This window comes from Oryza sativa, chromosome 2 (genome assembly GCF_034140825.1).
Source record: "Oryza sativa Japonica Group chromosome 2, ASM3414082v1".
In the NCBI taxonomy this organism is placed as follows: Eukaryota; Viridiplantae; Streptophyta; class Magnoliopsida; order Poales; family Poaceae; genus Oryza; species Oryza sativa.
Genome location: NC_089036.1, coordinates 4,800,345 through 4,816,635, shown reverse-complemented (window position 1 = coordinate 4,816,635; position 16,291 = coordinate 4,800,345). Strand labels below are relative to the sequence as shown.

At 44.6% G+C, this 16,291-nt stretch overlaps 2 protein-coding genes and 2 pseudogenes across 3 annotated transcripts; 1 reads left to right on the top strand and 3 right to left on the bottom strand.

The window, feature by feature from the left end:
• The first annotated feature begins 608 nt into the window (after nucleotides 1-608).
• LOC4328539 (uncharacterized) lies at nucleotides 609-3,781 on the top strand. Of its 2 annotated transcripts, none has more exons than XM_015772265.3 (2): nucleotides 609-837; nucleotides 1,403-3,781. In XM_015772265.3, exons 1-2 carry the CDS (start codon nucleotides 748-750, stop codon nucleotides 3,602-3,604), a joined length of 2,292 nt encoding a protein of 763 aa, XP_015627751.1. In that variant the 5' UTR covers nucleotides 609-747; the 3' UTR covers nucleotides 3,605-3,781. The 2 variants fall into 2 exon arrangements, with proteins under 2 accessions (XP_015627751.1, XP_066163292.1); XM_066307195.1 differs by having other exon boundaries at nucleotides 1,323-3,781.
• A 733-nt stretch (nucleotides 3,782-4,514) lies between these two features.
• Nucleotides 4,515-6,796, bottom strand: LOC9272522 (ent-cassadiene hydroxylase-like; annotated as a pseudogene).
• Nucleotides 6,797-9,073: 2,277 nt separating this feature from the next.
• LOC107276444 (desmethyl-deoxy-podophyllotoxin synthase) lies at nucleotides 9,074-11,053 on the bottom strand. The gene is made up of 2 exons (XM_015768741.3): nucleotides 10,036-11,053; nucleotides 9,074-9,799 (listed from the first exon to the last, which is right to left on the bottom strand). The coding sequence occupies exons 1-2, from the start codon at nucleotides 10,987-10,989 to the stop codon at nucleotides 9,134-9,136; spliced, it is 1,620 nt and encodes a 539-aa protein (XP_015624227.1). The 5' UTR covers nucleotides 10,990-11,053; the 3' UTR covers nucleotides 9,074-9,133.
• A 2,658-nt stretch (nucleotides 11,054-13,711) lies between these two features.
• Nucleotides 13,712-15,661, bottom strand: LOC9270087 (desmethyl-deoxy-podophyllotoxin synthase-like; annotated as a pseudogene).
• Between the last annotated feature and the right edge of the window lie 630 nt (nucleotides 15,662-16,291).

Genomic DNA, 16,291 nt, shown 5'->3' with positions numbered 1-16,291 from the left:
AATTATGTCTCAGATATCTCTATTTACCTGCTACTCCTGAAGAGACTGGACTTGTTACTTCCTTTGACAGAAATAGCAGAACAAAAATATGTCACCTTTTTGCAACTTTCATAAGATTTTCTTTTCTTTTTGCAAAGAATTTATGCATGCTAAAAACAAGGGGGTGAGTTAGGAACTCACTGAAAAGAGCACAGCCTAGATGAGTAGGTGCGCTCCCGTTTTTGGGCCCAGATGAAGGACAAGGCCCACCTAGAACTCCTACGGTGGACCGCGGGCGGTTTTGATCCAACGGCCAGGGTTCTTCATCACCCATCCAACGGTGACAATCCCACTAAAATCCTTCCAAATTTTCGGTTTCTTTAAACATCTTCGAATTCAAATTTCTCTCATCACGTAGTACAGCCCAGCATTTCCTGTCCTCACGTACCCCCGAATAAAAACGAAACGGCACCAGAACCCAGAACAGCAAGCAACACAAACCCATCAAAACAAACAAAACAAAAAGAAAAGAAAAAGAAAAAAAAAGAGCAAGCGACACGAGCGTCACGTGTCACGCTTACTCGAGTCATCAATCATCTACTACACCCCACCCCACTCCACTGCACTGCACTGCAGTCCACACGCGTCCGGTTCGGCCTCCACATCATCATCTCCTCTCCTCTCTCGTCTCCGCGCGCCGTGAGCCGTCCGATCTCGCGCGGGCGGCCGTGATCCGCTCCCTCCCCCCCACCCACGTGCTAGGCCGCCATGCCACCCCTCTCCCCTTCCTCCTCGCCGCCGGCGACGGCGGCGGCGGTTCTCCGCTGCGGCTCCCCGTCGTGCCGCCCCGTCACACATGTGAGCATCCCTTCCCATCTCCTCGTATCTCCTCTCTCGTTGCTCGTTGTTCGTTGTTGGTGGTGTGTGTTCTCGTTCGGTTTCCGATTCCGAGCTCGTCTACTAGCGGTTTGAAGGGGACGGAGGATCGGATTTTTTTTGGTTTTCTAGTTCAAGTTGTGCTGCCTGGTAGTGGTAGTTTTTTAATTAGGAGTTTTTTGGCTGAAATTGGTTTGACGGTGGTCAATTCCGGTACATCTTTAAACTAATCTTGATAACGGAGAACCTAACGAGAACTATTAGCGATTGTAGTTTGTGTGTGGCGATAGATTTGGGATCAAAATTCATCCGCTGCGCTATGTCGCTTTGCTGAAGATTGAAACTATGTGTGAATAAATATAGTTCTGAATTTTTAGTTCAGAGTTAACTTTGGCATACTATATCATTTCAGTCCTTTGGTTCACCGGGAGAATTTTCATGTACAAATAAAATCCCCATTTTTGCAGATAGGTTCACTAGGAGGTGTCCTGTTGCAACTTTTTTCTAGCAGTCTACTGATGCACACTGTTTTCTGCAATCCCGACAGGAGCTGTTCAGGCAGAAGTTGAGTTTCATGGTGTCATTTCAAGCTCAACATATGAGATGTGCTCCTCATTTGATCAAATCAGTTGTTAAAGGTATTAGAGCAAATATCACTGATGGCGAGAATGGAGCAACTGAACCAGCTAGGGAGCTATTGGAGCGGCTGTTTGCGAAGACGCAAAGGTTGGATACCAGTGCTTCCCAGGATAGTGAGCTGAGTATGAGCATTGATGTACTGAAGTCTGAATTTGAGGCCGCCTTGTCTACCTTGAGGAAGAAAGAGAGGGATCTCCGAGATGCGGAGAATCGGGTTTCAGTTGATCAGGTACGCCTGAACCGGGCGAAGAAGGATCTTGATCAGAGAGAGCGTGGGATCAATAGAGCATATGCAAGGCAACAGGAAATGGAGAGATCACTGGGTAAGGCAAGTAGAGATCTGGTTTTACAAGTGAGGCAGATCGATAACCTGAAGCTTCTTGTTGATGAGCAAGACAAGAAAATTGCCAGCTCACAAGATTTGCTTTCTCAGAAGGTAACTGAAGTGGAAAAGCTTAAGCAAGATATGTTGAAGAAGAATGAAGAAGTAACCTTGATGCGTTCAGAGATCAAGTCCAAGGAACAGCTGCTTCTTGAAGCTAATCAGGCTGCTGAGCAGCAAGAAGCAACAATTAAGGAGCTCCGGAGTGAAATTAAAAGAAAAGAAATTGATTTTTCCAGATCGAATGAATTGAGAAAGGCCAATGAACAGAAACTAAAAATCGCCGAGCAAGAACTTGAGAGGCAGAATATGGGATGGTTAGCAGCACAGAAAGAGTTAAAGGAAGTGGCGCAACTAGCATGCAAGGATATGGATGGTATCAAGGATACAGTCAGTGACTTCAAACGTGTGAGGTCTCTGCTGGATGCTGTACGGTCTGAACTAATCGCTTCAAAAGAGGCTTTCTCCTCCTCTCGAAAACAGATAGAAGATCAAGCAGTGCAGATGCAGAAACAAGTTCAAGAACTCTCTGGTCAAAGGCTATTGCTTTCATCTTTCAACCAGAACTTGGAAGCTGCTCGGTTGGAGATTCAAGGCAAGGCAAAGGAGCTCAATGCTGCACAGTCTCGCTGTCATGAACTTGAATCACTGTTACTTCAGGAAAAGGAGAAGGTTGAGTCTCTGGAAGCAGTGTTAACAAAAGAAAGAGAGAGCTTAGAAGAGAAAACCAAAGAAGTTGAGTTGCTTCAAAAGGCGCTCGTTCAGAAGGAAAATGAGCACAGCAATTCATTAAAGCTTGTTGAAATAAAAGAATCTGAGCTGTTAGAAGCCCGAAATGAAGTCCAAGATATGAAATCAAAGGTGGAATCTATCCAAATAGCTGTTCAGGAGAAGGATTCAGAGCTTTCTGAAACACAACGCAGACTTGCTGAAGTGAACAGTGAAGTTGTTGAACTAAAGCAGCTGCTAGATAGCAAGGAAGATCAACTTGTTCAGGTTAGAACCGAATTACAGGATAAAGAACAACACATACAGACACTACAGAATAAATTGGATAGCATGAAATTCAGTTGCTCACAAGCTGAATCTGTGGTGCAAAAGATAGCTGAACTCACTGGCAATCTTGCTAGTTCAGTAGAAGGCGAAGAGATGGACATTTATGCATTGCTGGATGATGAGATTTCGAGCACAGGTACAGCCCTCAAGTCCAATTTGCACAAGCATAATCAACTGGAGGCTGACATAGAGATGTTAAAAGAATCCTTGCATCAGAAGGACATGGATTTAAGAGCTGCCCATGAAGCACTTGACGCGAAAGATCAAGAGCTGAAGGCGGTAATGAGAAGGTGGGATGTGAAGGAGGAGGTAGACAAGTTGGAAGGGTTCCTGAAAGATCCTAGTGACATCAAGAGACCTTCTGATTTTTCCGTTCATATGGGGCTCCAAAATCTTCAAACTGAAGCTGCGGAGGTGGAGGCACTTGCTGCTACTACTACATTGAAGAAACTTGCAGATATGGCTAAGGGATTCCTGAGAAGTGGCAAAACTGATTCTGGCATCAATCTGGTTGCATCGCCAAGTGTAAACAGTACTAGAATTGTTTCCAAGACCAAACCAAACAAGGAAATGGATATGATTCTTGATGCTGAAAAGGAAATTGCCGGGCTCTTTTCGTTGACAGAACAGCTCATTACCGAGGCTGGAATAGATGTTGCTCACCAAGCATAGCTTCAGAACCCAGAAATGTATATCATATTGCAGTTTTGCAACATTTAGATAGTTGCTGTGAAGATTCAGCTGAAATTGTTAGCGTTTTCATTTCTTTTGCTTTGGGTCTCATCGCCCTGTTTGCTGTTGGATTGCTCTGCTCCAAGTGCGAAAGGGAGACATCGATGTTGATATGCCTCTTACTGTTTACATGATATATTGCATCTGCTGAAATCCTAGAAAAAAAATGATAAATTTGTGATCCAAAACCCCTTCTCTAGTCAGCCAGTGGCGGATTTGCTGACAACCTAGGCAGCTGCCTGTAATTCATATTCTCCAAAACTCCTTCAGACCGGAGTTAATGAAGATATCCAAAGCCTGTAAAATTGTTGCTGATTTTGGAGAGGTGAGAAATAGTGAAGGATTTTACTTTCTGGACGGATACCAGGTTGCCCTTGATTTTGGTCAGCTTTCGACATGTAGATTTGCTGAATTATATCTGTTTTTCTCTTCTCTGTAGTTTCCCATCGGAGAGCTGTTGATTCTCATCATGTTATCCATATGTTAACCTGGAAAAATTGTACAGAATTTGCTGCTCAGCTTTAGTGTATTTATTTATTTTTTGACTGAAAAAGGTAGAGGGGCTCTACCTTATAACTATTTTATTAATGGTAGTCAAGGTGTTACAACAGGAGTACAAAGATTTAGTGTATTTATCGTGCAAAAAACTGTAAGCATTTCTCGAAGTGCATAATCTAGCTTCCTATTTTTAAAACATAAATCTAACATCCCTGTTTCAGAACATAAATCTATTGTTCCAATAATCTGTATCGCCTTAGTGAGTCAGAGCGCATGTCCCAGAAATGGATCTTGCAGATGCACCAACTTTTTTTTTGACTTGTAGAATTTCACACTGAAGTTTATAGCCTTATTTCTTTTCTGATGAAACCACGTCGTGATTCATTTTATTTACCGAAATAAAGTGCGCATTCCCCCTCTCAAAACAAAAGTGCAAACGAAGTTTGAGCGCGCGCGCTCTCTCTCTCTCTCAAAACAAAATAAACAAAAGTACTCTCTCAAAACAAACAGAAGTTTGAACTCTCTTTCAAAACAGAAATACAGAAGAAGTTTGAGCTCTCTCACAAAATAGAAGTGCAGAAGAAGTTTGAGTTTGCGGCACACGGAGGATGGGGCGGAGGTGAAGGTCGTTCTTCCTCCGAACAGTAAGGGCCATCTCCTCTATCATGTCCAGCTCACTTGCTGTCATTCCGCAAGGGAGCTCCCAGTCGAAGTGGAAGAGCAGGGTAGAAAACAGTAGATCTATAATAGCTTCCGCAAAGGCTAGACCAGAGCACATCCTCCTTCCCGCCCCGAATGGTATGAACTCCATGTCCATGCCTTTGAAGTCTATGGTACTATTTGCGAACCGCTCTAGCCTAAACACCTCAGCATCATCCCAATAATTAGGATCCCTGCCAATAGCCACGCATTAACAAATACGGTGGTACCTTTTGGAATATCATATCCCATGATCTTGCACGGCTCACGGCATTGTCTCGGGACAAGCAAGGGCGCTGCAGGGTGAAGCCTTAAGGTCTCCTTAATAACGAGCTTTAAGTACTTTAGGTCGGACAAATCATCCTCTGTCACCCTTGGCTTCCCTGCTAGTTTGTCACGCAACTCAGCCTGTACCTTTCGCATAACCCTTGGATTCTTCATGAGCTCCGACATGGCCCATTGGATCACGGTTGCAGATGTCTCACTCCCTCCACTAAAGAGATCCTAGGAGAAAAAAACAAGAAAAAAATTGAGATTAACATCAGATGTACCATCTACTAACTACTACTCCCTTAGTTCCATACTGTAAATCGTTGGACTTTTTTTTTCTAGCCAAACTTCTTTAACTTTGATCAAGTTTATAGAAAAATATAATAGTATTTTTAACACAAAATAAACATATTATCAAAATATATTCAATGTTAGATTTAATGAAACTAATCTAGTATTTTAGATGTTGTTAAATTTTTCTATAAATTTAGTCAAACATAACAAAGTTTGGCTAGAAAAAAAATCAAACGACTTATAATATAAAACAGAGGGAGTAGTAGAGTAGCTAAGCATGTATAATCTACCATGGTAGCACATGGATTTTAATTTGTACTTAATTTGATGATGTTTATAGAAAAATATAATAGTATTTTTAACACAAAATAAACATATTATCAAAATATATTCAATGTTAGATTTAATGAAACTAATCTAGTATTTTAGATGTTGTTAAATTTTTCTATAAATTTAGTCAAACATAACAAAGTTTGGCTGGAAAAAAAATCAAACGACTTATAATATAAAACAGAGGGAGTAGTAGAGTAACTAAGCATGTATAATCTACCATGGTAGCACATGGATTTTAATTTGTACTTAATTTGAATTTGAATTTTCATCAGGCTTTTTCCCGGTTGGGCCAACAACACTTCACCTGCTCGGCGAGCCCCCTCCAAGAACTCGTCGCGCCTCTCGAACCTGGCCCCAATCATGGCGCAGCACCAAGGCTTATAAGCAGATCCTAACCCACCTAAACTTTCAAGGTGGTACTAAACCACCACTATACAACCACTTCTGGGCCACATGGGCCAAACACACGAGCGCGCCCACGAGGCGGGCCACCTCCTCCTCCCTGACGCGGCGGAACGTCCGGACGCGGCGCGCGCTGAGCAGCTCGACGACGCAGATCTTGCGGAGCTGCCGTCGCCGGGGGGGGGGGGGGCGCATCCGCCGCACGGTGGGGCTCAGCGGCCGGCTCGCGAACGCGACGTCGTGCGCCCGCATGATCTCGCGGGCGGCGCACGGCGACGAGGCCAACACGACGGGGACCTCCCCGAGCTTGAGGTACATGAGCGGCGCGTCGAGCCGGCGCGCGAGGTCGGCCATGGCGCGGTGGACGAGGCTCTCGCCCATCAGGTGGTGCATGCTCCCGATCACCGGCAGCCGCCACGGGCCAGGCGGCAGCTTCACCCCGTCGCCGCCGTTCGTCAGCTTGAGCGGGAGCACGGCAAGGAGGAACAGCGGCGTGAAGGCGACGAGGATGCCGACGCAGGCGAGGACGTGATCCATGGCGATCAGATCGCGGCGAGGCGAGTGCAGTGCAAGTGCAACATTGCAGCTTCGCAAGGTTAACACATACGTAGTATATATGAGGCTTCGGCGCCAATTAAGTGACAAAGACTACCGTTTAATTCTGCGAGTATTTGGAGTGGCATATAGTAGTAGTAGATAGGTAGGTACGGGCTCACTGCTTCAATTCCCGGTGCTAGTCATCTCGAGGTGGCCCATGCTTTGCTCCATGTAAGGTTGTCACTATCGGATACTACGTAGTACTCTCTCCATTCCAAATTGATTTATATATAGATTCTTTTGATGTTATTTCTAAATGATCTACATATTTATATTCGTTTATTAAGTCTATTCGTTATTTGTGCATTGGAGTAAATGGACATTGATGCATGTATTCACACAAGTATTTATATCCCACATGCAATATCTTGATTTGCTATTGGCTTAGAAAATATTGGGGATGGTGTATGCATCGAGTTTGTTGCTAAAGTAAATATAGTATGAGAGAGTTATTAGTTTTTCTTGGTCTTGGTGTACCTATAAAATATGTAGATCAATTTAGAATGGAGAGAGTAACGTTTTGCTCAAAGTAATATCGTATCGTAGAATCGTAACGTAGTATCGGGATACTATGAGATTTTCTTTTTTTAAGCTTAATTAATATTTACATTAATTATATATAGCCATTCTATATAAAGAAAATATAGTAATGATATATGTCATACAAATAGAGACATTTATTAAGAGAAACCACGTTGATTTTGATATATTGAACTGATTTTTATATAAATTTGAGCATATTTATTTACATTATTTTCAAACCATGCTATTTTAAATAATATTTTGTAGTATCGTAGGAATCGTAGAATCAGAATACCACCTAAGATTTCGTAGGATCGTATAGTAATGAATAGTAGGATCGCGATAGTATAAAAATAGGATACTAGGTGGGATCGGTATCGTTTCGGCTTGGTAGGATCGTAGTATCGTAAGATACTAGGATACGAATCGAGATACTGACAACCTTGGCTCCATGTCCACGTCTTAAAAAAAAACTCAACCTAGAAGAGAATTTGACCACTCCTAATACAATGAATTTGGGCTACGCTTTATCCAAATTCGTTGTCCTAGGAAGAGCCACATCCCCTCATAGGTTGAGTTGTTTTTTTGGGACGGAGGGATCGTAGTACATGCTACTCCAAACAAGGTGAGGCACTACTTGTCTACTTTGGTTCGGGGTTCAAATTACTCCCTCTATTTTATATTATGACTTCTTCTAAGTTAAAGTTTGATAAGTTTATAGAAAAATATAGTACTATTTTCAACACAAAACAAACATATTATTAAAATATATTCAATGTTATAATTAATGAAAATAATTTGATATTTTAGGTGTTGCTGTTTTTTTTAACTTATCAAACTTAATAAAGTTTAACTAGAAAAAAAGTCAAACAACTTATAATATAAAACGGAGAGATTTTCGGTATTTGTATCGGATACTGAAGTTTCTCAATTTTTAGTTATTCTATCCGAAATAATTTGAAATTTTAACAACATTTGCCAAATACATAAAACCATGAAATATCCAAAAAAAAATCGGCCGAAATAATTTCCAGAGGGGGTTTTGGGTGGGGTGTGGGTGGGTGGGTTTCCGAAATTTTGACCCTAGTTCGGTTGCTTTGTTAAAATCAAAGTATAAATGGGGAAGCATACAAACATACTACAGTGTTTTATGGTTTCAGTCCTATGTCGACGAGTATTACGTATACCATTATAGAGCTATTAATTTTAATCATATGGGGGATTTTATCTTTTTTACCATAAGATACTTTATATTCGTTATAAATAAATTTTGGTCCATACTAATACCTGAGATACTAAGACTACTAAGGCTGTGTTCGGATGTGAAGTTGGAAACTCACCTCCCACGCACGCAAAACGGAGTACCATATTTTCTTATAATTAATTAAATATTTACTTTTAAAAAGATAGATTAATATGATTTTTTAAAGCAACTTTCGTATATAAACCTTTTGCAGCACACCGTTTAGCATTTTAAAAAGCGTGCACGTGAAACACGAGGAAGGTGAGTTGCGAAAGTTGGGGAAGAACACAGCCTAAATGGCTGTCGATGACAGCAAAATTACTCTAACCGTATGTAATAGTGTGTAAAACAGATTTTGCTGCTCAGATTTAATGTATTTATCGTGGAAAATTGTATGCATTTCTCGAACAGCATAATCCAGCTAGCTTCCAGTTTCAAAACACAAATCTCTATGGTAGTATGGTTCCATCGAGGTCATCACAGAGCTAGAATGTCTTAAGAATGAAACTTGTCGATGCACCAACTTTTTTCTGACTCATTTAATACTGAAGTTTCTAGTCTTAAAACTTTCCCCTATTATATGAAATCATATTGTAACCCATTTTATTTATCTACACGAAGTGCCTCTCTCTCTCTCTCTCAACAAAACTACGGAAGTTTGACCTTACAACACACGGAGGATGGGGGCGGAGGTGAAGGTCATTCTTCCTCCGGACGGTGATGCCCATCTCCTCTGTCATATCCAGCTCGCTCGCTGCCATTCCATTAGGGAGTTCCCAGTCAAAGTGGTAGAGCAGCGCAGCAAGCAGAAGTTCCATGATTGCTTCTGCGAATGCCATACCAGGACATATTCTTCGTCCTGCGCCAAACGGTATGAACTCGAGGTCTATGCCCTTGAAGTCAACAGTACTGTGTTCAAACCGTTCTGGTCTAAACTCCTCAGCGTCATCCCAGTACTTTGGGTCTCTGCCGATAGCCCACGCGTTAACAAATACAGTGGTGCCTTTTGGAACATCATACCCCATGACTTTACATGATTCACGACACTCTCTTGCGACAAGCAGTGGTACCACAGGGTGAAGCCTTAGGGTCTCCTTAATAATGAGCTTTACATACTTTAAGCCAGACAAATCATCCTCTGTCACAGTTGGCTTTCTCCTAAGTTTGTCACGTAGCTCGGCTTGTGTCTTTTGCATAACCATTGGGTTCTTTATTAGCTCCGACATCGCCCATTGAAGCGTAGTCGCCGATGTCTCGCTACCTCCACTAAAGAGATCCTATAAAAAGTTAAAAGATCGAATGAAAAATACTACAAAGATTTGAGAGCTGTACCATCTAATTGAGCAAATATAATCCACCATGATAGCACATACTCTCTCCGTCCTAAAATAAATCAATCTCATACGAGATATGATATATTATAGTACACTTAATCTGAACCTGTTACTCTGGGATGAAGAGAGTAGATATATTTTACTTTGCTTTTAATACGACAGGTGTCAATTTTACTTACAAGGATAACAGCTTTGATTTGTTCCATGGTGAGAGGCGTCTCGAGCTCCCCTTGTTTCTGTATGTTCAGGAGCACGTCTATGAGGTCTTGGTTCTTGTCGTCCTCGACGCCGGCGCCGCCGTCTACCACGGCGGCCTCCGCCCGCTGCTGCTGGTGCTGCCGGATGGCGCAGTCCATGAGCTCGTAGAGCTTCCTGCTGTTCGCCTCCGCTCGCCGCGCCCTGCCGCCGATGGCGCTCGCCAGCCACGACGACGGGAACAGGTCGTCGAGGCTGAACCCGCCGAGGAGCTTCATCTGCTCGGTGAGCTCCTGCAAGAACTCGTCGCGCCGCTCGAACCTGTCCCCGATCATGGCGCGCAGCGCCGCGTCCGAGACGGCCTCCGCGATCCGCTCGGTGAAGTTGACGGCCGCCTCCTCGCCGGGCGACGCGGCGGCGGCGGCGAGCGCGCCCACGAGGCGGCCGGCCTCCTCCTCCCGGACGCGGCGGAACGACCGGACGCGGCGCGCGCTGAGGAGCTCGACGACGCAGATCTTGCGGAGCTGACGCCACAGCGCGCCGTACGGCGCGAGCGCCACCCCGGCGCCGCCGGGCCGCAGCCGCCGCGCGGTCGGGTTGAGCGCCCGGTCGGCGAACGCGAGGTCGTGCGTCCGCGTGACCTCGCGCGCGGCGCCGGGCGACGAGGCCACCACGACGGGGACCTCCCCGAGCTGCAGGTACACGAGCGGCGCGTCGCCGAGCCGGCGCGCGATGCGCGCCATGGAGCGGTGGAGGAGCCGGTCGCCCACCACGTGGTGCAGGCTCCCGATGACCGGCAGCCGCCACGGCCCAGGCGGCAGCCTCACGCCACCACTACCACCACCACCACCATCACCACTCCTCGCCAGCTTCACCCAAAGCATGGCGAAGACGACGACGACGACGACGGCGACGACGCAGGCGACGGCGTCGTACATGGTGATCAGATGATCGACGACGACAACGTAAGTACGCGAACGCGAGTGCAATGCAATGCAGGATAGCTAGCTAGCTAGGCTAGGGAACAGATATATACGAGGCGATGGAGATGAGATGACAAAGAGAGCCGTTTCATCTGCAAGATCGATGCACGGCGCACGGCGGCGCCGTCTTGGCGCGGGGCGCCATTGCAGATGAGCTCGAGGCTGGCTGCTGCTGCTGCCTGCTGCTACACGCCACGGAAACCGCGTTGTCTCGTCATGCGGTGGCGCCGCGAGCGGTGCCCACTGAATTGAGATGGCAACGGCAGATATCATAAGAGGCTAAGATTTTTGCAACGGCCCGGACACTGTACTTATCCTTGTGTTTTCTTGCTGCTTTTGAGGCCATGTATTTACATCTCATAATTTGGGGAATTTGAAATATCTCGTTTTCATGTGGGGGAATTGAACTGTAAACATAGTACCGCTCGAAAATCTAATTCTCAATCCCATGTAATGTGCCACAAATGGATGCTATATATATCTCCATCTCAATTAATCAAACAGAGAGAAAAACATACAAATTGCTTACTTCATATATCTAAAGAAGAAAAAAATGAACAAAAGGAGAGAGCAGTAATGCTTGAGTTGCCTTGCTAAAGTCCCCATAAAATACATTTTATTTGATGTCGTTTTGAGGTGGAGGTGCCACATAGACCATCTCTTATCTATCTTTTTTTTTTTGTGTATATCCACTTATAAATATAGAGAACGGATCTCTACCCATTATCAAAATTAAATCCATCCATATCTATCTATCTAACTTTAGTGTATATTCACTTGTGAACACAGAGACAATATCTCTATCCATTATCAAAATTAAATCTATCTATCTATACCTATCTTTTTTTTTTGCGAGGGCTATATCTACCTATCTTGACTGTATATAGAGACTGGTTCTCTGTGCATTATGATAAATAAATAAATCAATCAATCAATCTATCTATCTATCTATTAACTGTGTATATCCATTTTTTGTTACGGAGGTTGGATCTATATCCATTATTAAAAAATAAACCTACTTGTTTATATCTATCGATATATCTATTATATTAAAAAATAGAAAAAAAATGGAGGCAACACGTTTCTTTTGGAGGCTAAAAATTCTCATATTAATCGAAGAATAAAAGAAAGATCCTGGCCATTAAATTATATTGTTCAAATTATACCTCTGTATAGATTGTTCAATATAGTTGTGTACAAAATACAATTTTATTTATAAAAATAGAAGCTAAGAGTCGTATATCGAATCTATTTGTATTTATAAAATGCCTCTATATACAAATTACAATTGAGTAAGAAATTCAAATTTGTTTTTATTTTCATGTAGATATTATAATTGCATACTTCTATTTATAAAAATAGAAGATAAGAGTTGTATTTCAAATCTAATTATACCTTTACCTACCTTTGTGTGAAATTATACACGAGAATCCTCTAGTTATTATATTTCAAATTTTTCTGCTTGATCTGGGCATTTTTCTCTTTGAAATTATGTAGCTTTCACTTCTATATTGTTAACAGTAGCAACATGTGTGTATATTCCAACATGCCTCCCCCCCCAAAAAAAAGAAAAAAATAGCCCATACAACATGTGGATTGAACATACTAGCGTAGTATCGTTCAACTTTCCATCTCCAAGTTCATCCTCTGAGGCTTTGAACTCTGTGAAGAATTAACAAGAGAAACGAACAAACCTATTAACCATGTAGCCTAGTGGTTACAGTGATCTGAGTAGTACTCAAGGTCCTGAGTTCAAATCTCCTATGGAGTGAATTTCAGATTGGGTTGTTTGCGGGGCTAAGTTCCCTATTTCAATGGCCGTATATATCCGGTTGGATGTAGATGCCGGGTAGAAAATACCCTTCTCTAAAAGAAAAACATAGCAAGGTGCAGACGTGCAGTGCAGATGGCAACATAGAAAACAAATTTGCAATTCAGGCTGTGTTTAGTTCCTGAAAAAAGTTGGAAGTTTAGGAAAAGTTAGAAGTTTATGTGTGTAGAAAAGTTTTGGATGTGATGTGGTGTGATGTGATGTGATGGAAAGTCGGAAGTTTGGAGTAGTTAGGGGTGAACTAAACAAGGCCTCAATTGGCGATGGCAACGTTGGTGGTGTTGCTGTTGCCTGCTGCTCTCACCTCTTCTTGATCGTTAGGATTCAGGCCTCAGTGCAGTTTAGCAGCTGCAGTTTCAGGCTTGCAACAGTTAGCACTCGCGCGGACGCTCGGCGACAGCGCTACGCTACACGGCCGACGGAACTCGGCAAGGCACTCGGATGCGCGGATGCGGCAGCAGATGGAACTGATCGGCTGCCTGAAACGAGCTAGACAGGATGAACGACTGACGGGCGACGTACGGCGGCGGATGCTATCCTGCGTAGTGTTTTTTTTTAACGCACACAAGAATTGCACGTTAATATATTAGAAGAATAGAGGTTTTATCCTGCGCAGTGTTGATCCTGAGGACACGTTATGCGCGGCGAGCGGTTGCAAAGCCGGCAATCTCGCGACTCGCGTTCGTGTATACGTTGTCGGCTCTTCGGAATCACTTACACTACAATAGTTAGCTGCCAACCATTGGAGACATTTAACTATTTAATTCCTTTGATTCTTCGATAAATAAATCGTAGTGCCACAAATCACAACAAAGAAACACATAACCTTATTAAGAAAATCAAACATTGAAAAACAAGGAGAGTTTATTAAGGCAGCCACGAGTGGCGAGGTACATTTTGTAAGATCTTATGTAGAGGCATCACAAGCATAGATACTGATTGCGCACATTGAGGAAGGTAGGTGCTATGCGGTAAGAGGCACACGAAGAGTTGGGAGCAGGTAGAGATCATTCTTCCTTCGGATGGTGAGGCCCATGTCCTCAGTCATGTCCAACTCCTCCGGTGCTGCCCCGTTAGGGAGTTCCCAGTTAAAGTGGTAGAGCAGCATGGTGAGGATGAACTCTATGCTGACCTGGGCTAATGCCAAGCCAGGGCAGATCCTGCGTCCGGCCCCATATGGAGTGAACTCATAGTTTGTGCCCTTGAGATCGATCTCACTATCCTCAAACCGCTCTGGTTTGAATGTCTCGGCGTCATCCCAATGTTTGGGGTCCCTCATTATTGCCCACGACTTTATGAATATGACACTGCCTTGGGGCACGTCATACCCCATGATCTGGCAAGTTTGCTGGCACACCCTTGGGGTGAGCAATGGCAATACCGGATGCAGCCTATGAGTCTCCTTGACAATCATCTTCACATACGTTAGGTCTACCATGTCGGCCTCAGTCACTGTGGGCTTCCCTTTGAGGATGCTTCGCACCTCGTTCTGTGCTTTCTCCATCACTTTTGGGTTCCTCACCAGCTCTGACATTGCCCATTGGATCGCATTCGAGGATGTCTCACTTCCCGCACAAAAGAGCTCCTATAAAATGACAAAATGCAACATATGTGAAACTTTGACCTGATAAAAAACTAAGGAAAATAGATATGCTACATCAAGTTAAAGACAATATGCAAGTGTGTGTGTATATATTACCCATCTGAAATTTAATTTGTGATCTGAACTGTTTTTCTTCAACAAATTCAGAGTAGCAGAAAATTCTTATCTGAACAATCATAATAGTAGAAAACTTATCTATGAACATTAAGAGCAGTAGCAAAGTTACTTACTAGGATGACAGCTTTCAAGTTGCCGGCAGTAAGAGGCACCTCGAGGCTACCTTCCTTGTGTATCCTGATGAGCTCATCCATCAAGTCATCCTCCTCCTCCTTGGCGATGTCAGGCGGCGGCGCGGCCATGGCCTCCTTTTGCTGCTGCCGCTGGCGGAAGGCGCTGTCCACCAGCTCGTAGGACGCCCGGTTGACCGCCTCGCCGCGAGCCGCCGATGGCGCCGGCGAGCCACGACGACGGGAACAGGTCGTCGAGGCTGAACCCGGAGGCGAGCTTGACGATCTCCGGGAGGACCTCGAGGAAGTCCTCCCGCCTCTCGAACCTCTCACCGATCATGGGGCGCATCGTGGTGTCCGCGATGGCCACCTTGATCCGCTCGGTGAGGTTCACGGCCTGTCCCGGCGGCGTCGCGGCGACGGCGGCGACGAGGCGGCCGGCCTCCTCCTCGCGGACGCCGTGGAACGAGCTGACGCGGCGGACGCTGAGCAGCTTGACGATGCAGATCTTGCGGAGCTGGCGCCACAGCGCGCCGTAGGGCTCGAAGAAGATGCCCTTCCCCTGCGCGCGCAGCTTCTGGACAGTCGGCGGCCACGGCCGCGACGCGAAGTTGATGTCGTGCGTCTTCATGATCTCGCGCGCCGCGTCGGCGCACGACACGACGATGGCCGGGACCTCACCGATCTCCATGTACATGAGCGGCGGCGCGCCGAGCTGCCGCACGACGTCGGCCAGCGCGCGGTGGACGAGCGGGCTGCGGCGGAGGAGGTGGAAGCTGCCGATGAACGGCAGCCGCGACGGGCTGGGCGGCAGGTTCAGCCCGTCCCACTCCCTGCGCGGCGCGAGGAGCATGCGAGCGAGCGAGAGAACAACGAGGACGGCGGCGGCGGCGGCGGCGAAGCACGAGACCTGCTCCATGGCGGCGGGTGGTGGCTGTGAGTGATGGTGGAGTGGTGTGTGGTGAGGTGAGTGCCATGGAGGAGATGCACCCGGCTATTTATACACTGGAGAGGGTTAGTGACAGCAGAGACTTCCAACCTGGACTCTTGGAGAACATTGGCACATAGTTAATACACCACTATATGGTTGGACAGGTGTCTAGCTAGTGAAGAAGAGGGAGAAGATAAATATGTATTAATATTTTATTAATATAGAGTGTATAAGTATTTTATTAACTACACGAGAAGATATATATGTATTTATGATGGCTATATATATGATTGGGCAAGTGTCTATTAAATAGAGTTCGCTTAAAAATAAGTCGAATGTATTAATATTTTTTTATTACACGAGAATATATATATATATATTTGAAGAAGGAAAAAAAACAAACGGAGAGCACTGTTTGAGTTGTCTTGTTAAAGTCTCCATAAAAATACATTTTATTTGACGTCATCTTGAGGTGGAGGCGCCACATAGATCATCTCTTATCTTTCTATTTATTATTGTGTATATTCACTTATAAATATAGAGACCATATCTCTATCCATTATCAAAATTAAATCCATCCATATCTATCTATCTCTTATGTGTATATCCACTTGTAAATGCAGAGGCAATATCTCTATGCATTATCAAAATTAAATCTATCTATC